This window comes from Hydra viridissima, unplaced genomic scaffold (assembly GCF_058129835.1).
Source record: "Hydra viridissima isolate aposymbiotic clone 2 unplaced genomic scaffold, HvirCarnegie_v1 scaffold_5, whole genome shotgun sequence".
Lineage (NCBI taxonomy): Eukaryota > Metazoa > Cnidaria > Hydrozoa > Anthoathecata > Hydridae > Hydra > Hydra viridissima.
Window position 1 is genome coordinate 11036569 of NW_028324304.1, and position 16884 is coordinate 11053452.

The 16884-nt window shown below is 33.3% G+C and overlaps 2 protein-coding genes and 1 pseudogene across 2 annotated transcripts; 2 read left to right on the forward strand and 1 right to left on the reverse strand.

The window, feature by feature from the left end:
* Window positions 1-48: 48 nt before the first annotated feature.
* Window positions 49-13283, forward strand: LOC149888636 (uncharacterized). The gene is made up of 5 exons (XM_090088335.1): window positions 49-452; window positions 10601-10675; window positions 10828-11437; window positions 11541-12631; window positions 12740-13283. Exons 2-4 carry the CDS (start codon window positions 10640-10642, stop codon window positions 11630-11632), a joined length of 738 nt encoding a protein of 245 aa, XP_089944461.1. The 5' UTR covers window positions 49-452; window positions 10601-10639; the 3' UTR covers window positions 11633-12631; window positions 12740-13283.
* LOC149888637 (uncharacterized) lies at window positions 7023-9091 on the reverse strand (annotated as a pseudogene).
* Window positions 13284-15663: 2380 nt separating the features above from the next.
* Window positions 15664-16044, forward strand: LOC149888638 (uncharacterized). The gene has a single exon (XM_090089101.1). It carries the CDS (start codon window positions 15664-15666, stop codon window positions 16042-16044), a length of 381 nt encoding a protein of 126 aa, XP_089945227.1.
* Window positions 16045-16884: the final 840 nt, after the last annotated feature.

Here is a 16884-nt window from a genome sequence, read left to right on the forward strand (position 1 = left end):
AACATATAGTTTTCTTTTCACAAGAATCTTTCGTGTATCTGAAATACAGTCTCTGTTGGTAGCATGTTGAAATACAGCTATCTGAATGTCTTTTTCAGTATTCCAAATGTTATTGAAATGAACTGAAGAAGACTATCAGTTAGCAAATAATTCTTTACATGATAGTATAAGTTACCAAGCATAAACTGACCAATTATTCAATCATTTGATTGCAATGTTTTGATTTGGTTTAACAAAGTTTTAAATAAAATCCTTAGTTCCGCGAAATTCTTTTGGGTTAACCAAGATGGCGGCCAAATTTCAAAACTGGCTTCAAAAAAGTCACGTTATGCCGTTGCACAGTGGGCCAGAATTCACTTTTACTGGACAAAATTCGTAACTAATTTAATATAAGAGCTATATTCACTAAAATTAGTATGAGTACTAATATGATGTCTGCGCTTTTTATGAAGGTAATATTTTTTTATTTCGTTGCTATGGATACCTTTTTTTACTTATTATATAAGATATTTTATAAGTGCTATATTCACTAAATTTGTCATGAGTACCAATATGAGATCACACTTCTTACAAAAGTGATAATTTTTTAAATTTAGTTGCTATGGATACTTATATTGCTTAGTTTCCGGATACTCTCCTTAGTTACAAAATGGTAAATTGGTATTTGAATATTTTATCGGATTTTTGTCCCACCTATATTGAATAACAATTGAGTATTTAGGTAAATAATGTTTTAGGAATATTAAAAGCAAAAATAGTGCAAGAAAACATTGTCAACTTTAAATTGCATCAAAAAATTATAAAACAATAATATCGTTTGAACCTTCCCATCAATCATTGTATGTTCAATAATACAAATTACTTCAATAGAAGATCTACAAACCTCAAATAAAATCATTCCCAAGCTTTCTACCTCACTTTTAATGTACTGATCTTCTTCAATCACAGATTCCTTGGATTCCATTTTGTATGCAAATCTTATGGGTCTACAGTTGCCTGTGGAGGACGACTTTTGATTTTTCCAAATAGGCACCTTTTCGTTGCTGTTGTTAAATCCAGTCAAATCTAATGGTACTAGACAAGTAATAAATAATGATTCTTCACGCTTTAAATCTCTGTTAATGTCGGGTTCTGATAAAACTTGTTTATAAATGCTTTAGCCAGTAGCACCATCAAAACCAGCATTACACGTTAGTGTCATTGTTTTTATTGCTTTGTCGTTCAATATCAAGTGCCTTAGCACAGGTTCCCGAACTGCACAGATTCTTATCAAAGTATGAATTATTAAATCTTTTAAAGGAACTGAAGCTGAATAGTCCTCCACTGTTATGTTTGCAGGATAACATTTCAATTTTGCATCTCTGACATCATTGTAAGCAGGGTAAATGTTATATTCTTTCTCCAAGGCTCCGCTTCTAACCAATTGATAGGAAGCTTTTGTCAGACTTGCATCAATTATTAAAGCCAGTGCTTCGTCTGCTGAATATTTAGTTGCTTTATCTGTATTTGAAATATTTAAAACGTTCTTGGCAGCAATAGTAATAGATTCATCTCTAAATTTTTTATTAGCAGCAAAAAATAATTCATTGGATGAATGAGATTCACTTAAACAAGATACACGCCGTTTTTTAGTTTTATTAGAACTATTATCAAAAGCAACTGGTTTTCGACCACGTCTACTTGCAGTTGGTTCATTGTCTTTTTTTCTGACAATTAAATATTCATTAAGCCAGCTCACAAACTTCTTTTTAAAATTTTTGACAGTATAGTTTGCAGATTTCGACTTTTTTTTATACAAGTAAACAAATCGTTGAACAGCATGTCTAAAATCAACGTCTTTAAAATCAGCAAATTTTGGCTGAATAAATTTTAATATATCTTCAGAAATATATTGTTTTGAAATACTAAGATTGTTTTTTAGGAGAAAATTATGAATGTCTAAGTTTAATAAAACCATATCTAAATTATTATTGTAACAAGTATTTTGTATTTAAAAGTAAAATGTTATAATATATATGCCGCCTGGACTACTAATACTTGTTATTAATTAAGTTACTACAAGTGTTAGTAATTAAAATTAAAAGTAATTAAATTACTGTCAGTGTTAGTAATTAAATTACTAACAACTACCGAAAATATGTTGTTGCTATGCTATGCAAAGTAAGGTATCCTTACTAACCAAAAAAAATAATCTCATAAGAATTGTGAATCTCATTTTAATACATACCCCCAATTTTGTGTACTTAGCGCATGTAAAATACTGTTAAAACAACGTTAATGTAAAAATGAGTTGTTGCCATGCAAAATTTAGTACCATAGCAACCAAGTTAAAACATATATAAAATCTGAACGGGGATTTAAGGGGACGAGCAATCAATTAAAACTCAATTGAAGCATCATATAGATCAAATAAATATAAGATAATACATGGCAAATTGTGGTAATTATTAATTATAGTGCGGCAAAAAACAAATTTCTTAAGGAATTTTTTTTTTTAATCTGTGATTTTCAAAGTATAACTGAGATAACATGCTATGACAAATTTATTTCACACATTTGGTTTTTCTTATCTCTAAATATTCTAGAATAACATGTACTAATTTTTTGTTTCAAAAACGTAGATGTAATTGAAATATAACACAACGTTGATATCACCGTTAATTACTTATTTAAAATTTTTTTTTTTTTTTTTTTAATTTCAATATTCAAATGCTTAGAGTCCTGGTAACTAAGGGATTTAATATAAATAAGTTATCAATAAATTTCTCCTAATATATATAGATACTAAAATTAAATAAGTTTTCAAGATTAGACAACTAAAATTTTTCCCATTTTGTCCACCTTCTGGCCCACTGTGCGTTGTTGCGTTAAAAAAGTTAGTCGTTAAAAAAAATAACAAATAGTTCTGCGCATGCGCAGTATGGTCAAAGAAGGTTCGTTAGGGAATGAAATTAGACGTTAAAAAAGTTGCATTGTTTTATTAGGGTATGAAAATAATAAAAATTAGTGTATACTTTATATTAAAAATGGCTGTCCATGTTTACTCAGTTGATGAAATTATTTTACACTTTATGTTAAAAATGGCTGTCCATGTTTACTCAGATGCTGAATTTATAAGCTTTACTACTGATATAGTAGTAAAGCTTATAAATGACCAGTAGTTCAAATGAAAGCTTCATGAGCCTGACAGGTCACTGTTTAGACAATACATTTAATCAGAAAACTGTTGTACTTAGAGTAGTTCCATTTCCTGAGAGGCATACAGCAGCAAATATTGTTGAATTGATTGAAGATATTATGGCTGAATTTAAAATATCACCTTCAAAAATTCATTTAATAGCTAGAGATAATGGTACAAATATTGTTAAGGCTATTAAAGATAGCCCATATGATAGTATGGCTTGTTTTTACACACACTGAAACTAGTAATTAATGAGTGTAATTTTGAACAAACAGTTGTCGAGAATGTGATTGCAAACTGCCATTCAATTGTTGGGCATTTTAGCCATTCTCCCCAAGCCTGCCCTAAACTTAAAGCTCTTCAAGAAGCAAACAATGTTCCTAAGCACAAACTTATTCAAAATGTTCCAACAAGGTGGATAGTACCTGTCATATGTAAGAACTAATTTATGAACAAAGGAAACCTCTAACCATATATGCACTTGAAAATGGTAAGCTTCCTTTATTAAATGCAAACAAATGGATGATTATTGGACAGTTTTGTGTTTTGCTAAAAGATTTCCACAAAACAAGAGTTCGCTTGAGTGAAAGAAATTCTATTGTCTCAGATATTATACCACAGATACAGTTTTTGAAACGTTTCATTCATAAAGCTTTAATTGATGACAACTAATTCAATGGAGAATAGTTTCAAACAATATACTGATAACTATAACATCATCTTGTCAATATTTCTTGATCCCAGATTCAAATTGAAAATGTTCAAAAATGAAAACACCTTTTCAGCTGTTAAAACAAGTACTGAGAACATAACCATTCAACTTATTAAAACCCATGAAAATATAAAAAACATCAAAGTTACTGAAAATGATCGGTCTGCAGCTTGTGACATTGAAAATATTGACTCAGAATATGAAAATAATGGTACAGTACTAAATGAATAGAAAGATATAGTAGAAATGGGTTTTGACAATTACTTCGAAGAACTTGTAGGATTTAATTCTAAATAAGTCGGTCAACCACGAACTTTAATTTCAAATGAAACTTTATTAAACAAAATTCAACACTACTCAAATGAAGACCTTATTGACAAAGGAAGCAATCTTTTGTTGTGGTGAAAATCACAGAAAACCAAAATGTGACTATTAGCAAAGCTTGCTTTAAAGTATTTAAGCTGCCCACCGTCTTCTTTGGAGAGTGAAAGACTTTTTAGTATAGGTGGAAATGTATATACTGCAAAGAGATATAGCTTAACAGGAGCTCATGGTGAAATGTTAATATTTCTGAACTATAATATGAGAATTTAAAAATATTTGATTTTGTATATATTACTATAATTAGTATAGTATAATTTTTTTAGAAGTGAGTATCTATATTCTATTTTTTCATGAAATATAATTTATTTAGGAGTTTAAAAGCTTTGATACTATGAGGAGGTCAAATGAAAAAAAAAATGTCATGAAAATTGTATAACTTTGTAGAATTAGAAAATTACAGGGAAAAAAAATATGGAAAAAATAATTGAAACTCTCTTTGAGAGCTTTCGCTCAAAAATAAAAAAAAGAATGCTTCCCAATGCCTTAATCAAAATTTCAAAGTATATTCTGTTGTGGATTTGAGGGTTGCGCAAATTAAAGAGTATCGTTAGCCAGGGTAACTTGGTCAGTTTTGGCATCTCTGAATCTTATTAACTTTTTACAGTTTTCTCTTGTGGTAATAACATTATAGGTCTTGGCAATAGGCCTCTATATTTATTTTTTTAATTTTTTTATTACAAATATTTATTTTTAAACGCCGAAAAGTGACCAATGTTACCCCAGGTTTTTATTGTGTTTGATCAATAATACCCCTGCTATGGGGTAGCATTGGTCACTTTTCGTAGTTTTAAAAAATTATCAGTCCTTAAACACTTAGAGAAACATGAAAAGAACATTTAAATGGACAAAAAATTTTGCAACTAGCTCCCTGTTATTGTGCAAAAGTCATTAAAAGTCATTTTCTAGTAGGTCATTATCGTCATCTAAGGATGATGACACTTGTTCAACTCTTGCCCTTTTCTTGTTATTCTTGGTGTTACTGTTATTCTTTGATGTGGTAGGAGTTGTGTTATTCACCAGATCTTGCGGTGTTATCGCTTTGCCAGGTGTGATCTTTTTCCCTCTGGTGCGATTTGTTTTCCCATCCTGTCCACAATGTTTCACTAATAGACCTTCTATATCTTCATTGAATACTTCCTTAACAGTACTACCGGTACCTCCTCCAATGTCTTTGTTAACCTGTGGCAAACGCTTCATGACCATTTCTTTATCGAAGGGAAATATTCCACTAGCCTTGAAGTCAGATCTCAAATTATCGCTTTTCAATTGACGTTGCAGTAGAGCAAGAAGACCGAGGAACTGATTTTTTGGTATTGATTCTTTGATGCGCAATTCTATCTTTAGCGGACGGAAAACAGCAACGTCCAGTGGTTGAAGCAAATGGGAAGCGTATATTCCGAACTGTCGACTAGCCTTTCTCACGCTTATTCTTCCAGTTAAACATTCTTTTATAGCATTGGACAACGTGTCTTGACTGTATGAAGTTGCATATGCTCTTGAACCACGCTTTCGCTTATATTTCCTCGGCATTTTCACCGGCTAAGAATTCAAATGGTTCAATAAATGTATCAGAAGTGTCAAAAAATGCCAAAATAAACTCAATGTAGTCTACGAAGTAACTGTGCTATATTCACAAAAACTGTTGATATACCAAAATTGTTGATATAATAGTCAATATATATTGTTGGTATCTCTAACAAAATTAAAACATGTTATCTTTGTTAAATTTTCGGAATTTAAAAAAAAATCAACAATTGACACCGGTCAATAAAGTCCCCCCGGCGACCAAAGTTACCCCGGTTCAATGATATATTATATATACTAGATGTCTAACTTCGATCCGAAATGTGAAGCCGTGGGAGCCATTTCTAATTCGGGCAAAAACGTGCATTTTTAACTTTTATTTCGCACGTCGGATATAGTTTTTGCCCTTATTACAAATGGCGGATATAGTTTTTGCCCTTATTACAAATGGAGGATTCAATTTGTAAACAAAAAAAGCGGCTTCACTTTTCGTCCAATAGAATCCCGCAAGTTAGACATCGAGTATATATAATATGAGCCCTTGAGATGCATAGTGGTATAAGTCACTCATATCTAGTTTTGAGATACAGAGGCATTTAGTAGACATCATATCATAAATGAGCCCTTGAGATGCATAGTGGTATAAGTCACTCATATCTAGTTTTGAGATACAGAGGCATTTAGTAGACATCATATCATAAATCATCAAACTGTTTTAGAGGAAGTTTCTCTGGCTAATTGAACTGTTAATAAGTTCCCCCAACTATTTATTGGACTTTTATGTATTTTCTGCTATTAACTTGAATGTCATAAGGGCCTAAAAATACCATAAGGGACTTATACCACTCTGCCTTGATAATGCTTCTGATGAAAATGAATGGTTTTTAGTGTGAATCATACAAAACATGCATTTTTCAATTTAATTATTGTGCTGTAATGGTAAAAAACTTAAACAGTTGTCTATTATTGAATATTTTATTTACTGAATAATTAATTCACTTCCAAAATTTTTATATCTATCAGTATGTAGCTTACAAACAAAAGTTTTTACTTTAAATGCAACTTATTCATTAAAAATTTAATACATAAAAAACAATGAACACATGAAAACATATCTGTCAGTATGTAGCTTACAAACAAAAGTTTTTACTTTTCAATGAAACTTATTCATTAAAACAATTAAATGCATAAGAAATAATAAACACATGAAAAAATTATATCTGTCTGTAGCTTATAAACAAAAGATTTTACTTTCAATATGCAACTTATTCATTCATCATCTTCTGAGCCTGATAAAGGCCGCTCTTCCTCAGCATTTGGCATTGCAAGAAGGTTTGTAAAGAATGTGTGCTTTACAGGAGGTATGAAAGGAAGCAAATCTTCCATATCCTTTTTTTTGTTGATGTGGGTAGGTCTTGGAGCAGTATACAAGTTCTGAAGCCAAAGCTTATTAAAATCGTTTGTAGGTCTACCACGCCTTGGCTTTTTATCAATGTTGATTTTACAAAACTCTATCTCTTCATTTAGGCTTTCTTTATACAAAATCTGCAGAGGGTTTTCTTTAGTGTATTGTAACCATTGTATTTTAAGCCAATTGACAGGTTGTTTCAGGTTGTTTGTATTCCTATTTGTGATATTTTTCAATAAACTTTCCACAGAAAATAACTCTGACTGGACATAACTTTCAAATGAAAAGGTTGTTTCTTCTTAGAATTTATTATACCTTCATACCAGTCATCTGGATCATAAATAGGTCTTGACTTGTTGTATGCTTCTATCACGCCGAAATCTGCATCATTTGGCAGAAAAGAATGTCCACTCACCTTGAACTTGTGATCAATAACTTTGATGTTGTGGTGATCCTGTTGTAAAAAGTGCATGAAAGCCACAGCTGTTTTGATGCTCCTGTTTTGTCCACCACAACAGTCACTGAACATTACAATGTGTTGGGCTTCAGCAGGAATAACTTGCTTTATATGGTACAGCACACAAGATGATATTTCTTCTGTGCCCCGGGATCCTATGGTTTCATCCCAAGCATACATAAAACCAGAGCCAGAAGATATTTCATGACAACCGAGATTATAAACATACATATTTCGTTTGTAGTATGCAATGGACACAGATAATTTAGGAAAAGGTAATGCTTTTTGTAGATCAAAAGATAGTCCATAGACATTTGAGTTTTCTTTGCATTTTTCCCTAAGATCTTTTAAAGCATTCCTTGCAACCTCAGCCTTTCTTAAATGAACTTCATGTTCAGTTTCAATCTCTCTTTTTTTCTCTGGGTCAATTTCACTATCAATTTTTATCTTATACAAATCATATTTTTTACAGGTGTCTTTGTGTGGATGTTTAAAGTGCAGGTTGAACTGTGTGTTAAATATTTTACGATACATAGACTCAGTCACTGGGTTATCTATGGCATTAACTTTACAGTGTTCCAAGTATAAACGAAACATTGTCCTTATGTTTAATTCTGGTGAAAGGTATTTTCTATTGGGGTTGTGTTGTCGTGTGTAGTGAGATTGTAAACTTGGAAAACTTGAGATATGGTCACATACAAGTTTTACTGCATCTTCCCTAGTTTTATTAGCTGGAGCATGCCGTCCTCTCTTATCGCTTCCAGGTTCAATCCCCTGTACTTCCTTCTCTAGCAACCGCTGTAAACGACAATTTGATACTTCAAAAGTTTTCAAAAAAAATTGCTTGCAAACTTTCTGTGTTATTGCTTCATCATGTTCTTTAAATTTTAAGAAGTACTTTACGGATTGTTTTCTTTGCCATACACCCTTTCGTGGACAATGTGTGGAAGGCTTACTCTGGTGACAAAGACCAAGAAGGAAGGCATTCTGAGTGCTGTAGGAGCCTGTCTTATAAAAATTTTCAAATAATTTCTTCCTTATTTCTTCTTTAATTTTCTCATTGCATTTCATTTTGCAATTGCAAGGGATGTTTTCAAATACTTTTTTTTTAACTGTCTTACCTTTTATGTTGTTGTACTGCTCACCTGAGTTTCTTAGCCTTTTGTTTTTCACTCTACAAGATTCTCCCTTGATTCTTTTACAAGATATCTTTTCTGGTCTATTTTTCCTTAATGAGTCAGGAGTTGAAGTCAGAAGTTGAGTGTCACCTACACCTGTCTCCATCTGTTATGATCACCATCCTCTGGTCTTTCTGAAAACAAAAAACAAACTGTTGTACTGACAACTTAAATGCAGCCCATCAGACATATTATGCCTACTATTATTGTATATTGCATAGTGTAATGGTGCCATCAACTCAATACATAGAGCTTAAAAAGTTATACTGGTGTAATGTCTAGTATAAGATTTCATAAATTTCCCTCAAGTTCAAATAATTTAACAGAAGGTGCTTTCAGTTACAACTGGTGTTTCAACTGATAAGAGCTAAGCTAGTATAATTTTCCAAAGGATCTAGCAAGTAAACCAGTAAGTTATTAACAACAAAATCAATATAGCTGAATATAACATGCATTCGTAGTATTCCCACTCTTAGGCCTGTAGTTTAATATATAATCCTTAATCTGTTTTTATCATGACTGTTTTAAGCTGAAATGAGTTAAGTGAAATAAGAAAAATGAATTTAAGTTTTGATTAATACAAGTTTCTAGTCTATGTTTATAACAAACAATTATTATCCAAAACATAACCCCAAAAAGTAAACTTACCTTCTTCCAAATCTGAAGGAACATATTCAGATCCTGAATGTTCCAGTATGGATGGCTCACTAGATGATTTATCATCACTTGAATTCATTTTTAAAAAAGAAAACTCAAAATCCTGTAGCTTATGCAAAAATCATAACATCACACTATATTCCAGAACCGTATCAATCTTGTTTAAAGCCAGATTATGAAATGGCAAAGTGGTATAAGTCAAGTTGCTGGCTGCAATAGTGGTATAAGTCTGACTAATATCACTATGGCTGTGAACAAAAACAGCTGTTTAGTGAGAAGCATAACAAAAAACAGTTCCAGCATCATTATCGATATCATTAGACTTATATCACTCTGCCATGTAATAGAATAAACAAAATACTAACCATTGGTGGCAATAACTCAAAATATTGAAAAAAGTGACTTATACCACTATGCATCTCATGGGCTCATATATCATTACCCCGGTTGACGGTACCATTTTGAATACTTTTTTAACGGGCAAAAAAGTTTTAATGATTTTGCGCATGCGCAGATTTCACATTTAATAAACTTTTTTAACGACTAACTTTTTTTAACGCAACACTGTCTCCTGTGTATTAAACCTCCTTGGACTCAAGTGTAGACACACGTCCCGGGAATCATGAGAAACTATCACGTAAGACTCCGAAAAAATCCTTTGGAGGGAATGATCCTCACACATTACTGTTCTCAAAAATGCAAAAAAGGAAATCTTTTGTGACCGGCCGAGAAAAAAAAATCAGTTTGAATTTTTTCATTTATTCCTTAAAATCATGAATTGACAACTTTGACTCTTTTTGCATTTTTACAGCATATCTAAACAAGTTCTACTCAAGCACTCTTTAGATATGAATACTGAGATGAATTTGACCAAAAACATCTTTACTAAGAAAAAATAACTAAAATATAAATATATTTATATAAATCCTTTTTAAAGTTTTATATCTATTCTAACAAGCCGTAACATTTCCTGATATGTAATTTTTTATTAGACAGGATTTGTTAGTTCTTTCCAATATGTCTAAAGGACCAATCTTTAAATATTTGCTTTGTGCTATATTTTTAATCAAATTTTTTTTTTCTGAATTCCGGGAAATAGCACTGACAAATAAAGTGTGCAATACCTACATATCTGTGCATGAGAAATTTATCTGCTTCGGATCCCATTTTAAAGGTAAATTTTCCGTAAAAATCAAATGATGACAAGGTGTTTCTTGACCAATAACTCATTTTCTTTTTAGTTTTTAAATACATTTTCAATGTCAACTTTTGCTAGTCACCAATGACAGCCCTAATCGTATGCATAAAAGTTATGATTTTCTTTAGGTCTGCTTTGCGATCATGCCTAATTCAGTCAAGTCCCATGATGAATGCAGGAAAACAGTTTGTTTTTTCTGCATGAGAAAGTGTGTCAGAGAGGCGACAGGCCACTTGATACAAGTTGTGCTAGAAACCCTTCCAACTCCTATAGACTTCAGTGACTCAAGAGTGCCCAGAGGCATTTGTGACACATGTAGGCTAGCATTAGGGAAAAAAGCAAGGGGAGAGTCTGTCACCATTTCTCCTGTCTTTGACTTCTTCTCTATCAGGATGAGACCAGTTGCAAGAGAGCAAGCATGTGACTGTCTTATCTGTAAGATAGGGCGGATGAAGTTCCTTGAAAAGCATCCTCTGGACAATCCACCAACTTCAAATTCAGCACAGCCTCAAGCAACACAGCGAAGGTGCTCAGACTGCCTTTCAATCATTGGAAGAGGGGTGCCACACAACTGCAGCAATGCCTCCTTCAGTGAAAATATGACAACACTTGCACTTGAAGACCCTAAGTTTGGAGAGCAAATTGCAGCATCTGTAGTTGCTGCCAAGGAAGCCTCTCCACATGAGACTGTGAAACTGGCTCAAGCCTCTGGTGGGTACCCTTTGCGAGTGAAGAAAGGTAAAACTTATTGTTCTTAATAGGTACTGCTACATTATTTTCGTGGTTTAAATACTTAAGAGATTTTTGTAAACAAGTAATGAGAATTCCTCTGTGATCCTAGGTCCATCCAGTGCCAAAAATCTCTTGCCTGAAGCTGATTTTTTGAGCGCTCGAGACTTCAAGCCAACACCGGGCTGTCAAATCAATCTGTAAAGAAGTGTCCACACTTAACCACTTCTCCCAGGCTCCAGTCTTGGAGCCAAACCTTCACGCAAAGTTTGCTGAGCTTGGCAAGAGCTTATCAGAATACTTTACCCAATCTACAATTGAGATCACCACTGACAAAACTGAAAAAAGAAGTCAAGTTGTTGTTCACTGCATCAAACTAGCAGACCTTCTTGATCAGCTGCTGCTCCAAAGGAAAATTTACTCAGAACATGTCGTGAAGCTTGGCATTGATGGTAGAGGAGGCTTTCTCAAGATCAGCCTCGGAGTTCAAGAAGCTGAACAACCTGAAGACTTACAATCTCCTCCTCAAAAAAAGACTCTGGCTTCACAAGTGGCAAAAGACACAAGCGTCAAGCGCCAGCTTCTGGTTGCCATTGTTGAAGATGTTCCTGAAAACTACACTAACATTCAGAAGATCCTTGACTTAATCCATCCTGATGGAGTTGACTTTCTCCTCTCCTACCACTTAAAACTGGCCAATATTGTATTTGGCATTCAGTCCCATTCCTGCTCACATCCCTGCACTTGATGTGATGTTGAAGCAAAAAACTCTCTCAAAAAAGGAAACTTCGGACATTTGGGTCACTGCGACAGTGCTTTGATGCCTTTCAGGTAATTCAGGTAATTCTTTCATTAATGTCAATTTAATAGAAAAATTGGAAAAATAAAATTGTTCTTGTGTTTCAGGCACATGGGCAAGATCCAAAACAAGCACGACTGTTCAAGAATGTCATTCACTTGCCATTCTTCAACAAACCGGACAGCTCTATGGTCCTCACCTTCATAGCACCCATGGAGCTCCACCTCCTCCTTGGTGTGGTCAATCACCTCTTCAAGGCCTTGAAAGAGGCTTGGCCAAAAGCTGATGATTGGCCAAGATCACTGCACATCAAGAGCCAGCCTTTCCATGGTGGCCAGTTTGCTGGTAATGAATGTCGTAAGCTTCTGAGGAATGTAGATGTGCTGAGGCAACTGGCTGAGCAGGTACTTTTTAAGTTTTACAACTTACTTTATGCTAATCTCTTCAGAAGTACATGGTATAGTGTTTTGTTTCTGTTTTTCTTCACTAAATTTGAGCATTTCTTTATACAGGATTGTGCCTTCAATATTTTTGGCATCATCAACACTCTTCAAAAGTTTGATGCTGTAGTGTCCTCCTGCTTTGGCAGCACCCTTGATCCTCACTTTGCTTCAAAGATTCAGGCCTTCAGAGCATCATACCTTTCTCTCTAAGGGGTCAGTGTCACCCCAAAAGTTCACGCAGTGTTCTTCCATGTGGAAGACTTTATTCTGCTGAAAAAAGAATCACTTGGCAAATACAGTGAGCAAGCCACTGAGGCACTGTATCACAGCGTCAAATATCATTGGGAAAGATGCAAAAGGCCCAACAACCATCCAGAGTATGCAAAGTGGCTCAAAACATGCATGGTTGACTTCAACAGCAAGAGTGACTAAAGTCATTAAGAGTTTATACTCTGTTTGGCTTGATTTAGGAATCCTTTTTAAAGATTGTGTACACATTCATCTTAGTATCCATATCTAAAGAGTGCTTGAATAGAACTTGTTTAGATATGCTGTAAAAATGCAAAAAGAGTGAGAGTTGTCATTTCATGATTTTAAGAAATAAATGAAAAAATTCAAACTGATTTTTTTTTCTCGCCTGGTCACAAAAGATTTCATTTTTTGCATTTTTGAGAACAGTAATGTGTGAGGATCATTCCCTCTAAAGGATTTTTTCGGAGTCTTCCGTGACAGTTTCTCATGATTTCCGGGACTTGTGTAGACTTTTGCTCCCAGGCATATCAGAGGGGAGGGAGGTGGGCACTAGGGCCATTTCGTATTGACCTCATGATACATAGGCGCCTTTAATGGATTTTAAAAATTCTAGACATAGTATAAATCCTAACTTATGTATAAGTACTATGATTCAGTATTATTCTGATATTATTATTATAATTATTATAATTACGTTTTCACCTAATTTAAGGGTGTTGAATTCAAATTTAAAATCCGTTTTATACATCACCTCTAGTTTTTTAGATATACATAGTGTGCATTTCATGCATATACGATACATAAAGGCATATATGCATTCAAGGTTAATTCTAATATTGAGACTTGTGGCTAATTTTTTAGTTATTATGCACTAAATGTAAGTGATAGCACTACATATATATATATAAACATACATACATATATACAGTGGTGGCCAAAAGTCTTGGAACAACATATTTTATGTTCTGAAATCAATATATTTGTGTGAAAAACAATTTATTAGTACATTTTTTTATTTTTTTCAATAAAATAAGTGTTTATAACAATTTCAAAGATGATAGGTACATGCACATACATGATTAAAGTTCAATATTTAATGGAAGCATAGTTATTGTCAATTACCATTTGGATACGTTTTGGCATGCTGTTAACAAGTTTTGTACAATAGTCTGGTGTAATTTCATGGCTCCACACTGATTTGATTGCTTCAACTAAATCATTATAGGATCTAGGCTTTTTGGCAGCAACCTTTACTTTTATAATATGCCAACAATTTTCAATAACATTAAGATCTGGTGATGACCCAGGCCAATTTCCAAGGGTTTGAATTCCTTCATCAGCAAACCACTTCTTTACAATTTTGGCTGTGTGGCATGTTGCACCATCCTGTTGGAAATAAGTGCAGTTCAAGATCTGCATGAAAGGTGGCAACTTCTCCTTCATAACATCCAAATAGACTTTGCTGTTTATTGTGGTATTCTTGGGCATTATCCATAATGGCCCACGTCCTTTTGCAGAAATAGCACCCCAAACCATACAAAACACAGGAGCCTTGACACTGCTAACTGTATATTTTGGCATATATCTACAGTTTTTTGGTCTTCTTACAAAGTTGTTTGTAACATTAAATTGTTTAATACATGTTTCATCAGAAAAAAGAACTTTAGACCAATTTTCTCCAGTCCAATTTTTGTAGCGCTGACAAAATGTTTTTCGATCTTTTAGGTTTTTTAATGATAAAAAAGGTTTTTTTGCTGGCTTGCATGCCTTCATTTTGAAATCAACCAAAAGCCTTCTTCTAACTGTTCGGTCACTTACTTTTTTCTCAATAAAAATTTCTTTTGAAATCTCATGTGCAGATAGCCGTGGATTTGCATGGCTGATCCGGCCAATAAGTTTGTCAGTTCTTGAGGTGGTTGCTCTGGGCCAGCCTGATCTCATCTTTGAAGTAAAATTTAATTGGGGCTCTTCTTTATGCCTTTTTAAAGTTCTACTTACAGTTGATAATGAACAACCAAGCTTTTGAGATATTTCTCTTTGAACTAAACCTAGTTCATATAATGCAGCAATAATTCCTCTTTTTTTAGGTGAAAGTTCTGGCATAATATAGCTGATAAATTTTTATACTAAAAATAATAAACGATAACAGTAAAATAAATAAAAAAATAAATAAGTTCTAAGTATTTTTTTAAACAACATTCTCTTTAAAAATATACCTCAAACCATCAAAATTTATACTTTAGATCAAAAATAATTTTTTTTGGTCGTTAAATGTTTTGTTCCAAGACTTTTGGCCACCACTGTATATATATATATATATATATATATATATATATATATATATATATATATATATATATATATATATATATATATATATATATATATATATATATATATATATATATATATATATATATATATATATATATACACACACACACTTTTTGATACCAACTTACTATAGCAATTGTTGTTATTTTTTATAGCATCAACAATGTTCACCTTTTTGAACGGAAATACTTATTTGACATTTACAGCTGTCAAAATTGCTTGCTTTAACCATTTAAGCAGTCGTGTTTACCTTTTGGCGGTCATTTTAAGTAACACACGTTTACTTTTTATTTAAAAAAAAACTTAAATTCTTTTATTATACCAAAAGATAATCATTCCATTCAGTATTTAAAGGATATTCTTGTAATTCATTTAGAAAAATAAAAAAAAATCATTATCTATCAACTATGGGACGAGGTAAACATGGAACAGATGTCTTTCGAGGACAATTACAGACATTTCGAGATCTAGGATTGAACAATTCTGAAATAGCTCGAAGGTTGGGTTGTTCTCGCAAGAAAGTTTTCAATGCTATTAATTTATTTAACGATAATGGTTCATTAAGCAACAAAAAACGCAAGTCTCGCGAACGAAAGACAACCCCCAGAGAAGACACAGCTGTTGTCCGTATCGCTAAGCTGAATCCTTTTGTTGGCGCACCAAAAATTAAAGAGCAAATAGCTCAAGACTTAAAACTCGATCCCTCTGTCAGCACTGTTAAAAGTCACTTACGGGAAAGTAAGCAATTTGGAAGGGTTGCACGAAAAAATATATTTCTTAAAACGTAATCTTGTCAGCCGTTTGAAGTTTGCAAAACAGCACGTACTCAAGAGTTTACGTTTTCGGCAAAATGTGCTTTGGTCTGACGAGTCTAAGTTTAATCGCTTGGGATCCGACGGAAAACAATATGTTCGTCGTCCCCGAAACCAAGAACTCAGCCCTCGGTATACTCTTAAGACCGTAAAACATGGTGGTGGCAATGTGATAGTTTGGAGCAGTTTTTCATGGTGTGGTGTGGGCCTGTTGCACAGAATTCAAGGGACAGTTGATCAACACATGTACAAAGAAATACTAGAAAATGCCATGTGTTTGGAAATTCCAAGACAACGACCCTAAGCACACCGCCAAAAGTGTTAAAATGTGGTTTAACGCAAACAAGATTGATGTTTGGAGTGGCTGTACAGTCACCAGACCTAAATCCGATAGAAAATTTTTGAGAGGAAGTTGATGGAAACATAAACCGGTCAACTGCAACAAATTTAGACCGACTTTGGATCGAAATAAAGGCTGTTTGGGACGCCATTACGCCTAAACGATGCCAAAAAATTGATCTCATCAAAGAGCTTAAAAATTCCTCTTACAAATCGTTTACCTTTAAGATGAAATGTTTTCGTCGGATGTTGTTGATAAAATAAACCAAACTCTTAAGCTGTAATTATGTTGTAAATATCCCTTAATAAATAAACTCTTAGTAAATAAACTCTTAAGCTGTAAATACGTTGTAAATATCCCTCAATTCATACCTTGAGAGGATTGTGGGGAAACGGGTCTGCTCCCAACTTGCTGTCATTTCTTCTGTGCATGACCTTTCCTCGCAAGAAATAGTTCGAAAAACAACATGTCTATTT

What these genes read in the sequence shown, in the direction of transcription:
- LOC149888636 (XM_090088335.1), top strand. Translation starts at nt 10,640, where the DNA reads ATGAGAAATTTATCTGCTTCGGATCCCATTTTAAAG. An exon ending in CTTCGGATCCCATTTTAAAG is followed by an intron (nt 10,676 to 10,827) that starts GTAAATTTTCCG and finishes GATTTTCTTTAG; the next exon opens with GTCTGCTTTGCGATCATGCC. An exon ending in CCCTTTGCGAGTGAAGAAAG is followed by an intron (nt 11,438 to 11,540) that starts GTAAAACTTATT and finishes CTGTGATCCTAG; the next exon opens with GTCCATCCAGTGCCAAAAAT.
- LOC149888638 (XM_090089101.1), top strand. Translation starts at nt 15,664, where the DNA reads ATGGGACGAGGTAAACATGGAACAGATGTCTTTCGAGGACAATTACAG.